Consider the following 20,019-nt stretch of genomic DNA (forward strand, 5'->3'; position numbering starts at 1 on the left):
CTACTATAATACTTTATACCAAATAAACTTCAGGGGTGGGGCCCAAACATCAGAATCTTTTAAAACTCCCAGGATTGATTTGTGTATGCTGCCAAGTTGGAGAACCAGTGCCCTGGCTGAGTATGGGGACACAGTATATTTAGTGCAGTACTTTTCTGTTGTGTTTCCGACATTCACGTGACACAAACCCCACACATATGTAGAGCATTCACATAACTACATGGCGTCACGTGCAGCCTGAGTCACAGTCAAGAGTTCTGTGCTCTCACACATTTTATCCCAGCCCTTTGCGTCCTCTTTCTTGTCTCCCCCCACCTTCTTCTCCATCCCAGACTCGGATGGATCCATGACATACACAAACATGAGGTATTTTTCCTTTATTTGCCAACATAAGCGGGGTTTTCTCTGTGGTTGCCTCCCAGGGAGACAGCCGTTAAGCTGGTGGTTTTCTAATGTGCACATTTTCTCTCCAGAGATAGGGCAGAGTCAGCCATTTTCTCTCACAGGAACTGAGACTCTCTGGGGATAAAAAACTATATTCCCTGTCAAGACTATAGTCAGCTTCTATTCCATTCACTAAGGGGAACAAAGACCATTTTATCTGTAGGTGGTGGGAGCAGGATTGCAGCCCCATCTGGATCTTTATTGTGACCCACTGGAAAAGGGTACCATTTTGTTGTAAATATCTCCATATGATTTACTGAACCATGAATTATTCTTTTGGTTTTCATTAAATGAGAGAAACAATAGGCCAGGATAATGGCCAGCCAGGCCATTTTGGAATCAAATATCAAAACCTTGCTAATAAAATTCATTATACTTAGACTAGAACCACAAAGCTGAAGGGTCAAATTATCTTCAGTGTAGGAATTCAGTTTTCAACCTTCTCAGAGAGAGTGAAAGAGGACTGATGACCCCCGCCATTGCCCTGCTCATGTGCCAGGGAGGGGATTAGCAGTGGTGTCTTCCCCCTGCTTGTGTGCCACACTAGGGACCAGTGTGAAAAGAGAGGCACTTGCCTTATTAGCACCCATGCGGGGTTGAGACCAGCGTGTCCTCGGAAAGAACTGGAGAACATGACAGTGCTGCTTGAAGGACACAGAAGGATGAGAGATCTCACACACATAAGAGTGAGCTACCGTTCACCGGTTAGTTAGAACGCCTGGTTGAATTTTTGTGTGGGAAATTGGGAAAAATGATGTGATGGACTGAAAACGACACCCCACACCTCCCTACCCCACCCCCGCCGCCAATATCTGTATCTCCATGCCTGGAATCTGTGTTACCTTATATAGTAAAAGACTTTGCAGATGTGTAAAGTTAAGGTTGTCAAGATGGGGAGATTATCCTGGATTACCCAAGTGAGTCCCAAGTGCAATCACAGGTGTTCTTATGAAAGGGAAGCAGGGGCTGCAGATACAACTCATTGGTAAAGCACTCTCCTAGCATGTGCAAGACTTGCGCCCCAGCCCTGCAAAAAAAAAAAGAAAAAAAAAGTGTTGGGGAGGAAGAGGAAGGCAGTGCAATGGCTGAAACAAGATGCTACCCCACTGGCTTTGAAGATAGGAACGGGGCCATACGGCAAGACTTAGGAAGTAAGGCTCCAGGAGCCAGAAAAGACCAGAAAGTGGATTTTCCCCTAGATCCTTGGAAGGACACCTTAATTTCAGTTCAGAGAAAGTAGTTTCAGACTTATTTTATGCTGAAAAATATATTTATAGTTACCTCTGTGTCTGTACCTCTTTTACCTCTCCAGGTGATTTCTTTAAGGCTGGCTTCATAGCAGGAGCAATTTGGCAAAGATGTCTCAGTGTATTACCCATTATCAGCATCTCTAAAGCATGTTAGGCATACTCATCTTAGGTTTTTTTTTTTTTTTTGGTACTGAGAATCGAACTCAGGACCTTGCACTTACCAGGCAGGTACTTGTGCTGCTGAGCTAGATCCCCAGCCCTCATCTTAGGTTTATGTGTAGGAAACATCTTCCATTTTAATAGTTGTGTATCTCACTGTATATAGAAATACAAATGACTAATTTTGAAACCTGTGATTTCACAGCAATGTAAAATTTCCTTATTCATTTAACTTGTGTGTGCCAGAGGATGGTAGCAAGTTGATATAAAGGAAAACATAAAGTTATATAGCACAGGTGAAGTATGAACATGCCATAAGAGTTCTGAAAGTGGCCTTTGAAGTGTGAAGTCTGAGAAACACGGCCATAGGAAGATTCTTTTTATTAGATCTAGGTGTGTCTGAATGAAGATTGTTTTGGTTACATTTAGCTATAGCTGTGGGAAGATTCCTTTGTGAAATCTAGATTGCTGTAGAATATTTATTTTGATTTTGGCCTTGCCCTAGTATGGTGCCATGCAGTTTAATTTGGGCACTTTCTGCTTGGCCTTCCTGGTACTATGATCGCAAGTTAGATGTGTGGAGCAGGTGCAGCGGTCCCTGACCTTTTTAGCACCAGGGACAGGCTTCATGGAAGACAGTTTTTCCTCGGGTGAGGGAGTGGGGGCTGTTCTGGGGATGATTCAAAGGAGTTAGCAACTGAGGTCCCTTGCATGAATGGCTCACAGTGGGGCTTGTGCTCCTAGCAGAATCCAGTGCTGCATCTCATCTGACAGGAGGAGAGCTCAGCTGGTCCTGTCAGCGATGAGCAACTGTAAATGCAGAGGAAGTGTCGCTTGCTGCTCACCTTCTGCTTGCAGCCCACTTCCTAATAGGCAGGGGACCCATGGGTTAGGGATCTGCTCACATGATGCCTTCTAACCTTGGGAGCTTAATGCACACTTGCTGACTTGAATGAGGAGAATACATATGTGTATAAGGAATGATGTTATCTAATGTTGCAGGCCCAGAATTTAAATATGCGTATTTTTTTGTTTGTTGGTTTGTTTGTTTTTGAGACAGGGTCTTGCTGTGTAGTTCAGGCTGCCCCTGAACTAACTATATAGCCCAGGCTAACCTCAAACTTGTGGCAGTCCTTCTGCCTCAGCCTCCCGAGTGCGGGAATACAGGCGGGCACCACCATGCCTGGCTTATGCTTACCTTTTGAAGGCAGAAAGACAGTTAGAAACTGCTTTTCTTTAAAGGAAATAGAAGCCAATTTGAAGTGGAGGCAGTTAGTGTTTCTGTTTGGCAGGGGGTTGTGAGTGGGGAGAAACTTCAATCCCTGACCCAGAGCTCTAGCCCAAGACAGTTGTGGCGAGACCTCTCTGTCACCCTCTGGCATTACGCACACTGTGCGTTAAGCTGGTCCAATTTCAGGTTTCCTTTAATGATATTTCATTCAGTGGACTTGGACCTACTCCTGGGGCTAGTGGAGTGACTTCTCAAATCTACATTTAGTTCATTCATAAATAAATTTGCCAGTTGTTTTGTCCCAGAGCATCTTGAGCTGGAAAGGAATTTATAAGGCCATTCATTCACGCTACCCCCTGCCATCTTTTTATCTGTGGAAGAACTTCCACTGAGCTATCTCTGACCTGTGTCATCTGTTCTTTTAAAAATCTTCCTGGAAGGTGTCATAAATTCTCTTGATGCGCAAAACCAGCAGCAGCAGTGGCAGACCCCTCTTTTTCTGTTCACCTTTGTACATCTGTTTGAACATTTCACTGACTAGCTCCATGGCTGTCCTGTCCCTAGATTCAGTAAACTATTTCTTTTCGTGATAAGAAAAGGCCTAACTAAATCTAGTAAGATCCAGTGTTTTTCCTTTCTGAGCACATTCTCCAAATTGTTTATTCATTAAGCATCAGATTTGATTGGGAATTACGTCTTAAGCACTGGGCCAGAATCCATTTCAGCAGAGGTAGCAAACGGCATGGCTTGTGCCCTCATGGAGCGTTTGCTCTCCTGAGGGAGGCAGGGGGGTAGGTACTGTGCAGATACACAGCTGGTGGCCACACTGTGCTGGTAACGGGTGGTGTTAGAATATGAAACAGATGGACCTGGCGTGATCTGAGGATGAGGAAACCTTCCCTGAGGAAATAATTGCTTGGAGATTTAAAAGGATAAGCAAGGGGTTTGGCAGTAGATCTTATTGGCAGAGCATGTGCTTAGCATGTGTCGGGCATAGGCTTGGTCCTGAGAGCTGCAACAAAGAAACAGGAGTTATCTGTGTAAAAACACAGGGACAATCACTGCAAACAGAGGCAACAGCATGTGCAAATGCCCTTATTTGCAAAGGAGCAAACATCATTGAAAACTTCGGGAAGAAGGCCAGCGCTTGTGCCCAGATCCAGAGAGGAGGGGGAGGAGACAGGAAGGATGAGTCATGGAGCGGGGAGGCGGCGCTCAGGGCAGAGTTGGCAGTGCGGGCCTCCGCCAGACAGCGAGGCCCACAGCTTCAGTTACACAAAACTACTCAGTTTGCTACTTGTCAGTCCTGAAATTTTGTCTATATAATTTACTTAAAATGAGGGAGACAATATAATTCTCCCATACATATAATTTCCTATCATTTATTTATGTATTTAATCTATGTAACCCTATAAATGTTTATATGTTAAATATGTATTTATGTGTTGCATTTTTTTTTTCATTGTCCCACAGTAGTTAGCACATCTAAACTAAGAGTTTAGCCAGTTTTGGGGAGAAGACATAATTCCATTGGCAAATATCCAACCAATATTGCCAGGTACTGGCTACGTGTGTGGCAAGCCCTTGATAAAGTAAAAATCGGCAGTAACAGAGACAAACACTAAGGAAATATATCTTAAAACAAAAATATTTTATCAAATTATGATAAGCATTATGCAGCAAAAGGGCAGGTGGCTATGGAGAGGGGTGACAGAGAGGTCTAAGTTTGAATGGTGGGGAGCAGGCTGGGACTTTGAGGGTGGGCTGCAGTTAACAATGAAGACACACAGCCTGTGAAGCATCCAGGGGACACAGGCAGCATCTCACACAAAGCCTCAGAGACTGGAGGGAACCTTGCAAGTTGCAGGGCTTCTTGTGGCTGGAAAATAGTGAGTAATGAGGAAAATGTACCAAGATGAAGCTGTATAGGGCTTGGGAACCAGGGTGTGGAGGGATTCACAGTGTGAAAACCTCACGGGCCCTGAAAACTACAGAGGATTTATATTTCCCTGGGAAGGACTCTTGGTATTTTAGCCACAAGCAGTGGTAGTCTTGGTCAGGAAACAGTTATGTTAATAGTCATTTTGAATAGCTCTAAGACTCCATGCTAATTTATACTGTTGATTCTTTTGAAAAACACCAAAGACTATCACTCTCAAATAACACTTGTACACTCCACAAATACTGATAGGCTTTTATCGGATTGTGTCCTTTACACTTTATCTTTTGTATTTTATCCTTTGTATTTGATTTTTCTAACTTTTAAAACATATGGATTCAAAAATCATTTGTGTTAGTCAGTTTTCTGTTACTATAACAAAATATTCAAGAAAATCAGCTTATAAAGTGAAAGGGTTAAGTTTGGCTTAGAGTTTTGGAGGTTCCAATCCATGATTAGGTTAGGCTCAGAGATCACAGCAGGGGTGTGTGACAGGGTAAAATTGTTCAACTCATAGCTAGGAAGCAAAAAGACAAAAAGGAAGGGGTGGGGCCTTCACCATTTGCTTTTGGGGGTGTACCCTTAGTGACCTAAGGACCTCACACCAGGCCCCACTCTCAAAGGTTCTGCTATCTGAGTAGCACTGCCATGGGGGAACCAGCCTTCATTTGACACATGGGCCCTTGGGGGACATCAGTATCCTAACCATACCACCATCTCTTCTGTTGTTGATTTTCTTTAGAGTTGCAAAAGAATCAGGGAGTTATGTTCTAATTCTAGTTCATTTTGAACTTAAGATTTCTTTTGAGGCTTAGTAAAAAATTTAGGTTTATAACTTCTCCATGTGTGTCTGAAGAGACTACACACACACACACACTCTCACACACTCACACACACTCACACTGGGGAGACAAAGCTTTATGTGGTTTGTTAGATCAGGCTTATTAATTATGTTGTTCACATTTTACTTGCCTTTATTACCTCTGTGTTTCCCCTGACACTAAAAGAGATGTGATAAAATTTCCTTCAGTGTTGTGAATGTAGCATTTTTTCCATGTAATTGGATGAGTTTTTTATTTTGTAAATTTCAAGGAAAGATGATCTCTATACACATACGTTACTTTTCGTTGGTTACATATCATTATAGAAATATCTATCTTTAGAGCATTTCATTTTTAGGTCTATCATCGCACTAATGTCACTATACAGGCTTTCTTTTGGTTGCCTTTGCCTACCCTTTATGTTCTTAAAAATTACTGAGAACTCCTAGGAGCTTTTGTTTATGTGAGCTATTTCTGTTTATACTTATTACATCTGAAATTAAAAGTCTGTAAAAAAAAATCTGTTAGTGTAGTTTTAAAGTAACAATAAGCCATTATATGTTAACATAAATACTTTCATGAAAAATAACTAGGTTTTCCAAAAATTAAATCACGTTGTTTCATAATTTTACAGACATATTTGATGTCTGGCCTAATAAAAGACAGCTGGATTCTTGTATATATTTCTGTATTCGATATGTTGCAATATGTTGTTTTGAATGGTGTAGACAAAATGAGGCTCACACAGATATGTAGTTGGAAAAAGGAGGTATTGATAATCTTTCCAGATATTACAGTTCTTCTTCTTTGATGCTATACCAAAATTTAAGAAATAATAGTTTCTTAAAGGTTAGTTGTAATGTGGAATCTGAAGCCATACAATTCATTTTTTGTGCTGTGCTCCATGACAGTCTGTTGATCTCACACTTCAAATGAATCTTTATCCAGGCAAGATTTTGTAAAATCATGCATTGATCATTTGGAAAATATTGGTTCAGTGAATTCAACAGGTCTTCCAAGTGTTGACACATTTCATTATACAGTATTTTTTAAAATCACATTTAAAGTAACCACTGACCTCATTGGGAAAATCTTTAAGTATCTAGAAACTGTCAGACTTGCAGTGGCAGATGCAAGTTTTCCAAGATTCTAATTTCCACTTTAAAACTCAAATTTTATTAGCAGCAGTGGACGTGGTTGTTTTCCTTGAAGGAACATGCTCACTTCATTTTCAAGAAAATGTCTGCCAAGTACCCGAGATTTTTAGTTTCCAAGTGCTGTTGCTGATGTCTTCTCTTCCATCTGTCTTGTCTTTTATGTCTTAAAAACAAAACTCACCGTGCCATCACTTCATGGGTTTGCAGGAAAGTAGACCAACAAATGCACTTATTCTCTTGTCTTTAATCAGAGTGTATTCGAAGTGTATTATCGAAATCATTCATTCTTCCCTCATAACACCCCTTTCTTGCCATATTGATTCTACTCCTGTCTTAATCCTGTGGAGAATTTTAGACATTTAAAGCTCCTTTCTGATTGTGCTGTTATTATAAATCCTTTGAGATTCACTTTCTCTTTATTGTTTTGCTGATTTCTCATGGTGATTATTATGTACTTTGTGGCTTTTCTTCTGTGAGCTTATCTAGCTCCTGTTATTTTCTATAGAGTGCTCTACAGGGGGTCCTGGAACGTAGAATCATCCCTCTGGTTTTGTGGTGGCTATTGCTAGCATCTTACAGGGACCAGTGGTTGCACACAGTTTTAGAATTAAGTTTTTCGGCTTTAGTAAGAATTTGGTCTCCTAGCTTTGTTAGAGCACTGGCTATGCTATCCAGTTTCTTCTGGACAACTTCATTAGTTTGGAAGTTATATATTCTCTTTCTTTTAGTGAATATTCTCTGTCCCCCACTTCACTGACATAAATAGTTGAAAAATTTTATCAGTCAGGATAAGTTAGATTATTTTGTGGTAACAAATAGCCAGCCCCCAAATATAAGTGGCTTAAAATAGCAAATTAAAAAAAATCTCTAAATGTATTTCCGTTGTGGGCCAGTGGTGGGCATAGTTACTTCAGGTCTCTGGCTGATAGAATAGCTACTATCATTTCAAACACTGATGGATACTGTGCCAGGAAGCAAGAGAACCCTAGGGGTCTTGTTCCTGCAATTAAATGTCCTGGCCCAGAAGTGACAAGTCAATATTATGCCCACCTCATTGCCCACAACTGACCAGGTGCCCCACCCAGCCACTAGGAGGTATAATCCTACCAATATGTTTGGTGGTGGGAGAGGGGGCCTGAAGATGCTCATTGAATGGCAGGAATGAATATCACAGTGGCAGTATTTCTTAGTTGAAAGCCAAACTCCCTCTGATACTTTGCTGTGTGACCTTGAGCAAGTTCATCTTTCTATGTTCCTTCTGTTCTGTAAAGTGGGGATTTATAGAACCTATTTTATGGTATTCCGAACATGAAAGAGGTGAGTGTGTGTGAAGCTCACATTAGCACTCTAAAGGTGTTTCCCATTACTGACTCTTCACACTATAAACAATAGAGAGTTTTGATTATAAATGGTAAGTTGCGCCTAGAAAAGTTGCCAACTCCCTTTTCCTAATACATATGTCACAAAACAAAATTAATGACAAATGTAAAGGTTTTAATTGACTTTAATTAATGCTTCTAGAGTTAGGCATTCCTCCAACCAGAACAGGGTGGAAGAACTCTGAGGCTACCGTGTGATCAGGCAGCATCTGTAAATGTGGAAATGAAGTATAGGGGCAGGAGTGAGGGATGGGACTTCATTGGTTTACCTCCTTACCTACCTATGAGTGACTAGACTCAGCTTCTATAACTGTATTTGGTGTTTGTTACATGGGTGCACTCCTAAGTTAATTTCACTTGGCATGAATGACTCCATATTGATTTGGTCTATTGGGCCTACTACAGGAGTCTAGTCCAAATCAGTGGCTTTCCCTCATTTTTATTTAACACATGGAAATGTTAGGTAAGACGTTCTCAAGCTATTCTGCATTTTAAAGCTGAGTTTAAAAGCAACAAAGGGAAATCTCCAGGTGCCAATAATTCAAATGCTAATCCCTGCCAGTGAGTAGACGGCAGCCTCCTGCCCCTCAGAGATAACTGAGCCAGACGTGCACCTTTGGGCCTGGCGTTTGCACATGTGTGCAGAAATGGAGGTGCAGGTTAGGTTTCCTCTGCATCACGAGAATGTAAAGGTGGGCTTTCCAGATAAAGCTCGAAGTTGGGAGATGGCAGTTTTATGAGAAAACTAGTTTCCTCCTTCGCTACCCGAGATTGGGATACTTGGTCAGGCCACCCACCTTGGGCCCACAGCATTTTTAACATGCATACCTAAATTTATATGTTTTTCTAACAAAGGCTAAAGCAAATAAATATCCCTGAATAAATCATGTTTTGAATTCTTAAACTTCTTTGCAAGCTCAACTTTTCACATTGTTTTAAATGGAAGCTCCCTTTTCTATCATCAGTATTTTATTTAGATTTACCATCATATATTTCTGACTTGTCAGTAAATAATTGTTGTTGGTTATAATTATTGTATTCTTCTGATTCCCTCAGTTTTTCTATTGATTTTTTTTTTTTTTTAATTTTGGGAACTAGAGATTTAAATACCGAAAAACTTTGATGCTCATGATTGCTGTTTTCCACAGAAGGGGATTTTTAAGATTATAACATTTTTTAAAACCTTTGCATGGTATTAGACTCTTAAGATGTTGCTTCTGCTCCTTGCATTATTTCTCTTTTCTCTAAGGTTGCTCATCTCAGTCTTCTGTTTCATTCTGTGATGGGCTGAATTATGACCCAAAAGTCCAAAAGTCATAGTTGAAGTTCTAAACCAGCACTTCAGAACGTGACTGTATTTGGAGAGAGCATCTTTAAAGAGGTAATTAAATTAGAATGATATCATTAGAGCTGACCCTAATCCAATATGTGTGGTGTCCTTTGTAAGAAGAAGAAATTGGAATGCAGACACATACAGAGGGGAAACTACGTGAAGGACACAGAGAAAAGACAAGTTAAGGAGGGAAGGCCTCAGAAGAAGCCAGCCCTGAGGACATCTTGATCTTGGACTTCCAGCCTCTAGAATTATGAAGAAATAAAGATTGTAGAAGCCACCCGGTCTGTAGTACTTCATTATGGTAGCCCTTGCAAGCTAGTATGCATGCTGTGGACTTTTCCTTATGTGCCTGCTAATTCTTTCTTTGACTTTTCATGTTTATGAATGGACCGTGTTAATTAGTACAGATGAGCTGTCTTTGTATCGACGCAGTTGTATTTACCCAAAAAACTTTTTGCAATAGTTTAACATATACACAAAAATAAAAAATTATACATAATAGTGGGTTACCATATACAGTATGAGATATATAATGCATAATGTTTAAATCAGGTTAAGCATATTTTTCTCTTCAAGCATTTATTATTTCTTTTTGGGGGAAAAAATCAAAATTCTTTCTTTTAGCTCTTTGAGATGTGGAGTACATAATTGTTAGCTGTTGTCGCCCTACTATGCAGCAGTACCCCTGAGCTTCTTGCTATTATCTAGAGAGGCTTTTTTCTTGATGGGGGTGGGGAGACTGGGCATGCACTCTGTAACTACGCCGGGTGGATCAGTGAGCAGCTTTAGGGTGTGTAGTGAGGCAGACAGAGTCAGGACCCTTTGGTGTAACTCTCATTACAAAATTAAGGGGAAATTTAACCTTGGGATGACTTGACATCTCCCATATATTCTATTTTTTACTCTCTATCTGTCCTTGCATCTCTCCTTTGACTCATTTCTTAGCCTAGACACCAATACCATGGACACTCACTATGCAGGCCTTCTCCAAAGAGAGCTGGCTGTCCAGGGCTCCAGCTGGGACCACACCCTGCACACTGCAGACCACACCCAGCCAGGCTCGGTAGAGATGGGCTCAGCTGTTCTGGAGACAACCCTTGGAGGCCCTGGTTCCTGACTTACAGCCACTTCTGTGTTGGACATTCTGTGGCTGCCAGTAGCCATTGACTGCAAGCTTGGCGCCTCTCCAGGGTTCTATCAGGAAGAAAGAGCTCCTTTTTGTAGCCTTGTGTACTGCAAATTGCACCTCCCTCCCTGCCATTTTTGGTTTGTCAGTACAGTCCCAAGTCTTTTCTTTTAGCAAGTGAGTCTTTAAATGACTTAGCCACTGATAGCATCCTCTGTGTTTTCAGTGCCACCATGGATTCATTCTTATAAAAAATATTTTCACTGTGCTCTTTGAAGGAAGGAGGCAACCATGTAATGGTTACTCTAATGTGTTAAGCTCAGAGTCTCTCTTTTAGATATTTTTCCCCCTGAAGACATAGTAGCTATAGAAATTGTTGAACAGGAACAGCTAGTGTTCTGGAAGCTTCTGTGTTTAATATATTTTCTAGGGCTTCTGTGATTTGAGTGGTACCATCAAGGGCTGGGGATATAGCTCAGTGGCATAAGCGCCTGCCTGACAAGCACAAGGTCATGAGTTCTATCCCCGGTACCACAAAAAAAAAAAAGAAGAAGATGTAAAGAATGAGTGGTACCATCAAGTTGTCATTTAGTATGTTCATAGGTGAATTTCCCTGAAGAGAAGACGATATAGTTAGAGATATGGAGGAAGGTAATCATTTTCCTTGGACTTGCGATACTAAGTACTTGGTGAGAGGAAACTCAGTTGTTTATTAGAACATTCGTTATTCCTCTGTAGGAACAGAGCTGGCTTATACTAGTGGGGCTGGTAAGAGAGCAAAGAAGTATGGCACTCCAACAACTGACACGCAGTGGTTGTTCAACAATGTCTGATACTAGCCAGAGATAGCATCAAACTCCACAGGTTCAAGGACTCAGCTCCACAAGACCATTCCCACTGAGACACCAGCTCTAAGTCCTGGGTATCCCCACAAGTTCAGGAATTCCTATGACCCTCCCTGCAGGATTTGATAATTCACTAAAAAAAACTCATGGGACTCAGGAAAGAGCTATCCTTATGATGTCAGTTTTATTTCAATGGCTACAACTCAAGAGTAGCCAAATGAAAGGGCAGGTGTAGGGGTGTGGGGTGAGGAGTGATGTGCAAGCCTCCCTGCTTGCTTCAGGTGCGCTGTGCCCATGGCGCATCCGTGTCTCACTGACACGGTGCTCCCAGAACTTGTCTAGGGTTTATATGGAGGTTGCATTACCTAGGCATGGTCAGTTTCATCATCGACCACTTGATTGGCCTCTAGTCTCCCTCCCCTCCCTGGAGGGTGGGGTTCACCTGAAGTTTCAACACTTGAATCATTTGTTTGGCCAGCCTTTGTCTCAGAATTATCTCAGCATCCTCCATGAGTTATCCCTTTAGCCCAATTCTGAAAGAACTCTTTAGGAATAACAGAAATTTCAATTTGAAGCTCTTGCTAGGAACCAGGGATAGAGACTAAAAATAGAGCGAGCTAGTTTGTACTAGTGGGGCTGATAAGAGAATATCTATATATCTGTATCTATATCTGTATATTATTACATCAAGCAAGGAAGCCAGAATCTGTCAATCTGTTGACTATGCAAAAAAGATTCTCAGATACACACACATGGTGTTTGTCATATGGCTTTGCTGCTAGCTTTCCCTCTGATGGTAAACCAAGTTTGGCCCACAAGGACTTCCTTAGTTTCCTGGCGTAGGGCCTCTTTGGCTGCTTTCTTCTAGGCCCATATGTTGGTCTTGACTTGGCCATGTAGCCAGTCTGGAAGGCCAGCTAATTAAGAGAGAGGTAAGGGTTTTCCAGAGGAAAACTGTGGAACACTTGTCAAGGAAAAGGACATTGATCTTCAGGCCCTGGGACAGCTGGTGCAGGTGACTCAGACTTCCTTCCCGCCAGGCTTCACCACAGTTCCTTTTTGACCTCCAAGAGGGGAGTGACCACAGGCCTGTCGGCCCAACTGTCGCAGCTGAATTGGAGGATGAGCTTCATGATGGGGAGCCAAAAAGACAGGCCAAAGAGAATGTCAAAAGAACAACCAGAGTGATCACAGCACTTCGCACTGGTGATGCCAGCTGCTATCTCTCTTGCACAATAGACTGCTTCTCTGTGCCTTTGCAAGGGGAAGCCTAGAGCTCTCCTTGGAGACTATGATGAGGGGCCCAGGTTTGGCGATTTGCTAGGAGTACTCACAGAATTCAGTGTATGCTCACCACTTGCTAAAACGTACTTGTAAACCCAAACTCAGTTCTCCCCGTGCATTTGCAGTTGTTCACGGACATGTACGAGGCAGTGAAATGTTGTATTCTCCCCACGAGCACATTCCAAGGCCAGGTCAAACAAGGCAGTGCTCTGCCTTTATGTTTTTGCTCTCTACAGGGATGACCAGTGCATGGAGACTGGCCTTGGGGCCAGTTGGGTGGGTTCAGTCCTAATCGTGGTTTCTTCCGGTGGGCTGCCCTCAAACAAGTCACTCCACACTTCAGAATCTCATTTTTCCTTTTGGAATATAAACAAAATAGAATCAAATAGGATGAGTTATTACTAGTATTTAGGATTATATGCTATGTGAGATACAGATATATATAGATGTACAGATTTCTTTTAGGAATAGAGGGTGTTTTTTAATTTAGTGTGGTGACTTTATAGATAGAATGTAACTACTGCAAATAACAAGGAGCAACTGTTTATACTCATGGTCATGGTTTATCACAGCAAAAGGATACAAATCCAAATCAGCAGCTTAGCATGGTGGCACACATCTATAATTCTGGCACTCGGGAGGCTCAGTCAGGAAGATTGCACATTTGAGCCCACTCTGGGCAATTTAGCAACTTAGTGAGACCTTGTCTGAATATAAAAAATAAAAGAGGGTTTGGGATCTAGCTAGTGTGAAGACCCTCGGTTTGATCACCAGTGCCACACAAGAACAAGTCAGCACAGGGCTCGTGGGTGAAGTCCAGGGAAAACAGGGGCAAACTTCCAAGGGTCTTTTTCTAGGGCACAGCCACACAGGGTCTGCTTAATTCCCCCTGAGAAGGAGTTGTGACAGTATGTGTAAAATGTTGTACATCTGGTTAGATACTCAGCGCCTGGAGATTTTTGAGGATGTTGGTCACATAGGCAGATTGCCTTCTGCTTGGCAGGTACCTAAATTCTAACTCCCAGAAGGAAAGCAGGTGTTTAGAGTTAACCACATTGTTTATGCAGTTCAGACCCAGTGAGCCACTCTTACCAGTTAACAGTGGGACCCTCCCAGTTCCAAGTTTCTGGACACCAGCTGTTTAAATCACTTTCTCCTCACTGGGAAAAAGTACCTGACATCCACAACACAAAAGAGGAGAGATTTATTTTGACTTATGTTTTCAGTGGATTCAGTCCATGGTCACAAGGCTCCAAGGTGGAAATGACATAGCAGGACTGCATGCTGAGGAAAGCTGCTCACATCATGGTGGCCAGGAAGCTGAGAGACAAGGGAGCGGCTAGGGAAGAGACATACCTTCCAGTCACATCCCCAGCAGCCCACCTCCAGTCAGACCCCCTTCCTAACTATAGTTAGGAAGTCGTCAGCTATAGCACCGTCATGATTTAATCACCTTCCAAGTATGTGAGGCTTTGCGGACTATTTTAGATTTAGATCATACCAATCAAGGGCCAATCTTAAAGCAGGCCTTTTAAGTGGGTCATTCTACTATGAAAACTCTTCCTTACAGAGGCCTATACCAAGTATGATTTGTTTATGTTTACTGTGGTGGAAGATCTACAAACAAGAACGCTTGATTTGTGAGAAAAGTATTAGTGTGCTCTTCACAAGGGAAGGGATACAACAAGAAGGTGAAAACCACTAATGACAAACTTCAGTTCTTACAGTTTCAACTAGAATACACGAAGTCCATTTCCATTATTTCCATTATTGGTTAAGCTTGGCTCTTCTTTAGAGTTCTGAGAGAATGTGCTTCTAAGAGTAGAGGTTGCTTAGCATGTGGCACGGTGAAAAAGACTGAAGAACTTTGGTAATAAAAGCCAAAGCAGCAGGAAGGAAGTGGTCTGATTAGAACCAAGTGCTTAAGCAGGGAAAGACAGCATAGGAAAGGAACTGAAGCTGCTGAGTAGTAGTTTCATTTGATTTAGAATCCTTAAAGGAGCTGAGCTGGAAGGTAATATGGTCCTGACAGTTTATTTAGGGGAGGGCTACAACATTTTTTTTTTTTATCCAAACAGTCCTGCCAGGAGAGTGAGATCATAGAGAAAACATTTTGAATGCAGTGATAAGGACTCTTTTATTTTATTTTATTTTATTTTATTCTTGTTTTAACCATTTCAAGCAGTAGTTTAGGTACTGGGTTGATATCAGAGGTAAACTGTCCAGTAATTTGGTTAGTTTGAAATATATAAATACTGTAAGTTTTTTAAATGTCTGTCTTGTGCTAACAAATCAGCTGGTCATTTAGACAGTGTGCTCAGCCAGCCTTTGACAAGCTTTAGTGGTAAGAGTCACATAGCTTCAAGTCAGTGGGCGCGAGGCTTCCAGTATGTTTCTGTGCCCTGTGAGGTGGTTTGGATGGGATAATTTGAGGAATGACCTTCGCCTCAGTTCCTGGACTTCTAACTCATATAGGATTAGTGCTGCTAAACCCTTGAGTTTAAAGGAGAAAATTCATTTTACTATTTTTGTTAGTTATCAAGGAGCCTAAGAGTGGCTGTTCTTGTTCTGGTTTGTTTTGTTTGGGTTTTTGGTTTTTTGAGACAAGATCTTACTATGCAGTTCAGGCTGGGCTTAAACTCACTGTGTAGCCCAGGCTGGCCTCAAACCCATCGAGATCCTCCTGCCTCAGCCTCCTGAGTGCTGGGATTATAGGTGTGCACCACCGTGCCCAGCTTCTGGTTTGTTTTGAAAAGAATACTTTCTCTTGGAAAAAATGGGCAAAATATGTAAGAAAAAGTAAACTGTTTCATGTATGGGACATGTGTAGGTCCATGGAGAGTTTGGTCTTGAAGGAATAGGATGGGATGTATTAATGAAGCAGGCCTATGTCTTTTTCATCTGATACTACCTATGTAGATAGAACCTGACTAGTATGGGGACGTAAGCTTTTCCCCACCCCACTGGAGTAGATTCATAGACTTTTGTGATAGAAAAGTATTCAGGATAGAAATGGGAGGCACAGACAGATTTATGAAGCAAAATCAAAGAGGTATACACCCAGAAAGGAGTGTGGGTGCTGAAGGATGAGAGCTTTATGATGTGGGGCTAGAGGTGTTTATGTATGTGGTCCTGGGGGTGGAAGTCTATGGATTTTGTGAATTTAGTATCAGAAGAAAAGTATAGGTCCAATTTACAGGTGAAAGGCATGGGCCCAATTTACAGATTTACTGTATCTTTTAGGACTCTGAGAGTGAGTAACCTAGAAGGCGGCGGGGGAAACCCCAAAAATCAAAACAGGCTTAGGGGTTAAAAGAAAGCATCGCTACCTTGGGTAACTTTTTGTCCTGAAGCTGCAGGTTGTGGGGGTGCGGGGAAGGAAAAAGAAAAAAGAGACAGAGACAGACACTGGGGATTGAACTCAAGGGATCACAATGAGCTATATTCATTGCTCTATTTTTTATTTAGAGATTCTTACTAAATTGCCCAGGCTGGCCTTGAACTTGGTCCTGCCTCAGCTTCCCATAATGCTGGGATTACAGGTGTACACTACCACGCACAGCAGCTACAGTTTTCTTAAAAGTACAATTTTAAAATGACAGTTTTTCTCTCTCCTTTCTACCTAGCTTTATTTCTTCTATCCCAAGACATCTTGAAGGGGAGGTGGGAGAGTGTATGAGACAGGCAGGTGGACACAGGCTTAGACTTAGATTTGAATGGGAATATGTCTGAGTCTTCAGGCGTTCAGTATCCATAATGTGGGTCAGCACAGTTCTTGCCATGCTTACGGGAGACTGAAGGCAGACAGGGTACCTCGCTCACCTCTCTGAGAGTTCTGATGTATTCCTTTATCTCGCTGGAAAAACACGAGAGACTGATTCAGGCTGGAATGCAGTTGTGTTGAGGAGGGAAGGCAGCAGGATAATTATAGAAGCTTTTTGTTCAGCTGTCATGCTAGCTTGTGCCACTTACCTTGAAAATTGCATTTCTTTTTCTGACCCATAGAGACATTGAGTGGCAGACTCAGGAAGGAGTTTGATGTGCAGGACGCTTAACAGGGAGTCCCTAGAGGATCAGCATCTGTGGGTGAGAGGGCAGACAGCTGGACTGTGGGAGAGACTGAACTTGAGGACAGCCTCCTCCAACCCATGGGGAGCTCATGGGCCACAGGGGCCTGTCAGCGTCCCTTGTTGAATTCGTTTAGTAGCGCCTTGACCAGTCATTGGATATGGGACACCCTGGGAAGGCCCTGACCTAGGGAAGACAGCTCTGTGCCCTTGAGATAGCTCCCACACAGGCAGAAGTAGAAGGCTGCCTGCCAGCTGCACTGCTAGTAGCTTGAACCAGAAGGCTTTCCTTGGAGGGGAGACTGGATGGCGTGTGTCTGTGCCCACTGTACGTGGGTTATTTATCAGTTTTAAGGTAGAGCGAGAAACCAGTCAGGTCTGGTATCAAGTGAGTTAAATAAACTGCAAGTCCCTGAAGGTGCTTTCCTACTCTCAACACTTTTGTGAGATGTTCAGAAATCCTTGAAATGAAAACAGTAATATTCTACCTATTCCTTCATTGTTGTGTTTTTGTTTTTTTGTTTTGTTTTGTTTTGTTTTGTTTTTTCTGAGATAAGGTCTTACTATGTAGTACAGGCTAGCCTTGAACTCATGTTGATTCTCCTGCCTCAGCCTCCTTATGCTGGGATTACAGGCATTCTCCACCATGCCCCATATGCACCCTATTTCTAACCATAGCTTTGTTATGATAAAAACAGGAACTTTGTGTTTTTTCCCCTTTGTTTTCAAGGGCTAAAAGTGTGATATTTGCTGAGCTATATATTTTAGGGCCTTTTATGTTTAAACACTATTATTTACAGTGCTTTCAAAAACAGCTGGTATCAGTCTTTTAACCAAATAAAGAGGATTCTCTTTAGCAACTTGTGAAATAAGAATTAAAAACACAAACCTAGTAGAAATAACTTTTCAAGTTAATTAAGTGTATTGACACATTCTGGGTGTACATAACGATCACATCCATCATAGGGAATTTGGACCTATACATGCTATATCTTGATTCTTTTCTTCCCCCTTGCCTCCCTGGAAATGATTATTGACTACTATGTGTAGCGTGTGCACCCCTACCCTGCTAAGCGCAGTTTCAGCATCCCAGCTCTGTAACTGTAAAATATAAAGATTCCACGTTTGGTTGTTGTTAATGTTTGTTTTTGCTACGTTGGAACTGAGCCTAGGGTCGGGTGCGTGCTAACCAGGTGCTTTTCCACTGCGCTACATCCCCAACCCCTTGATTTTATGGTTTTACTCTTTCAAGACTTACGCTCTTCATTAGTAATTCTTACTTTTAATTAATTTGAAAAAAATGGGTAGATTTCTTGCCCAGCAAACATAAAGATCCCATCTCTCTTAGTTCATTTGGAAGTCAGACGGTTTCCTTTAGGACCTAGCTTATCTGCTCTTTTTACTTCTTAAACTTAACAAATACCGGCTTCCCAAGAAATTTTCTTGTTTTAATCTACCACTGCCTTAATCCATGAGTTAACTTTTGTTAACATAGTGAAGGACAGTAATTCCTGTGTCAGATAACAGGTGCTTGACGTGACCAGGTCAACCCAAGGGTCAGAGGAGGTGGCCCCTACATGCGCCTCCTCGCGTCTGTTTATGTGTCTTCCAGTGCGCAGGGCAACCCTCGCCCGCACCCTGGGCTCGCACTAAGGAATGAGGAGCAGCAGTCCTCTGTACTGCAGGGAAACAGATGCACAGGGGAGCTCAGTTTGGGTCACCTCCTTCTTGTTGTTGTCCTTTTCTTTCCCTTTCTTCCTCCTTCTCCAGAATGAGCCCTGCCCCAGGAAGCCCTTCATCCCCTCAGTCAGCCAGACACACTTTCCATTCCTCCAAGAAGAGGGACAGGCCTTCCAGCGGACTTCCTTTCATGGGGTATTATCAAGGAGCAGGAAAGTAGATAGGTATTTATTCTGCTCCTTAACCTGGGACAGTAGAACCTTGTTATTCCATGGCAGACTGCTGGAGCTGGGGCCTGGGTCCACTCCTTAGGCCCAAAGCAAGTCTTAGTAGTGCAGAGTGAAGGCTCTGGAAGTTTTTGGGAATCAAGTAACTCACTTAACTTCTATATGTTTAAGTTATATACATTCATACAGTGGGGGAAATAACGGTAACCACCCCCGCCCCCAGGCTTTGTTGGGACAACTGAGATGAAACATGCAAAAAGCTCAGGGCACTGCCCAGCACACAGTAAGCACTTTGTTATTGTGGTTGTTGTCACTATACCTCCTGGGTTGTAGGTGGTCAATGAAGATTTGCTTTGTTGAGATTCTACTGGTACTCACAGAGGCACTGGTCCACATGTGTCTCCAGTTCATCTTCTCTGTCCAGGCCAGAGTATAGTGGGCGAAGGTGTATGTTATTTTCATTACTGGAAACAGTTTGAGGATTTCATCTCACTGTGTTTTTGAGAATAAACCTGGCTAGGTGTCTGTAATGCCTTTGCTGAGTTTTTTCTGTTTTATTTAGATTCTGAAGGGTTAGAAAACATCTATCCAGTGCTTATTTTCATGTCTTATGTTGAACACTTAGGCCTTCTAAGGAGCCAAAAATGTCTTTCATTTTGTCAGTACAAATTAAATCTCTTGTCTGAAATACTTGGAACCAGAAGTGTTTGAAGTATTGACTTCTTTTTCATATTTTGAGATATTTACAGAGACATAATGAGTGATGTTGGGAAAGAAACCCACGTGTAAACATGAAATTCTGTTATGTTTTACATACTCCATGTGCGCATCACAGTAAGTAATTTTATATGATATTTTGAATGCACCTGTATCTTGACTATGACCTGTCATGTGAGGTCAGGTATGAAATTTTCCACTTGTGACTTCATGTCAGGACTCAGAAAAGTTTGAATCTAGGATTCAGATTTGCAATGCTCAGCCAACAATAGTTCATTTATCTCCCAAAGTAGTTAAGGATTTGATCCACTTTTGGGATAAGTACACATGCTTTCCAAGGCCCCTCTGTACTGGCTG

At 42.0% G+C, this 20,019-nt stretch overlaps 1 protein-coding gene across 5 annotated transcripts in view; it reads left to right on the forward strand.

Annotated features, from left to right (window-relative positions):
* Positions 1 to 20,019, forward strand: part of Stx8 (syntaxin 8) — a 265,408-nt gene that overhangs the window by 63,026 nt on the left and 182,363 nt on the right. Inside the window, exon 8 of one of the 5 annotated variants that reach the window (XM_005399387.2) lies at positions 9,630 to 9,747. The exons of the other annotated variants lie outside the window; for them this stretch is intronic. Coding sequence (XP_005399444.1) covers positions 9,630 to 9,700 — 71 coding nt within the window. The 3' untranslated portion in view covers positions 9,701 to 9,747. Of the gene's footprint in view, positions 1 to 9,629; positions 9,748 to 20,019 lie in introns of those variants that run through there. 5 annotated transcript variants of the gene reach the window in all.

This window comes from Chinchilla lanigera, unplaced genomic scaffold (assembly GCF_000276665.1).
Source record: "Chinchilla lanigera isolate Chin_1 unplaced genomic scaffold, ChiLan1.0 scaffold00066, whole genome shotgun sequence".
In the NCBI taxonomy this organism is placed as follows: domain Eukaryota; kingdom Metazoa; phylum Chordata; class Mammalia; order Rodentia; family Chinchillidae; genus Chinchilla; species Chinchilla lanigera.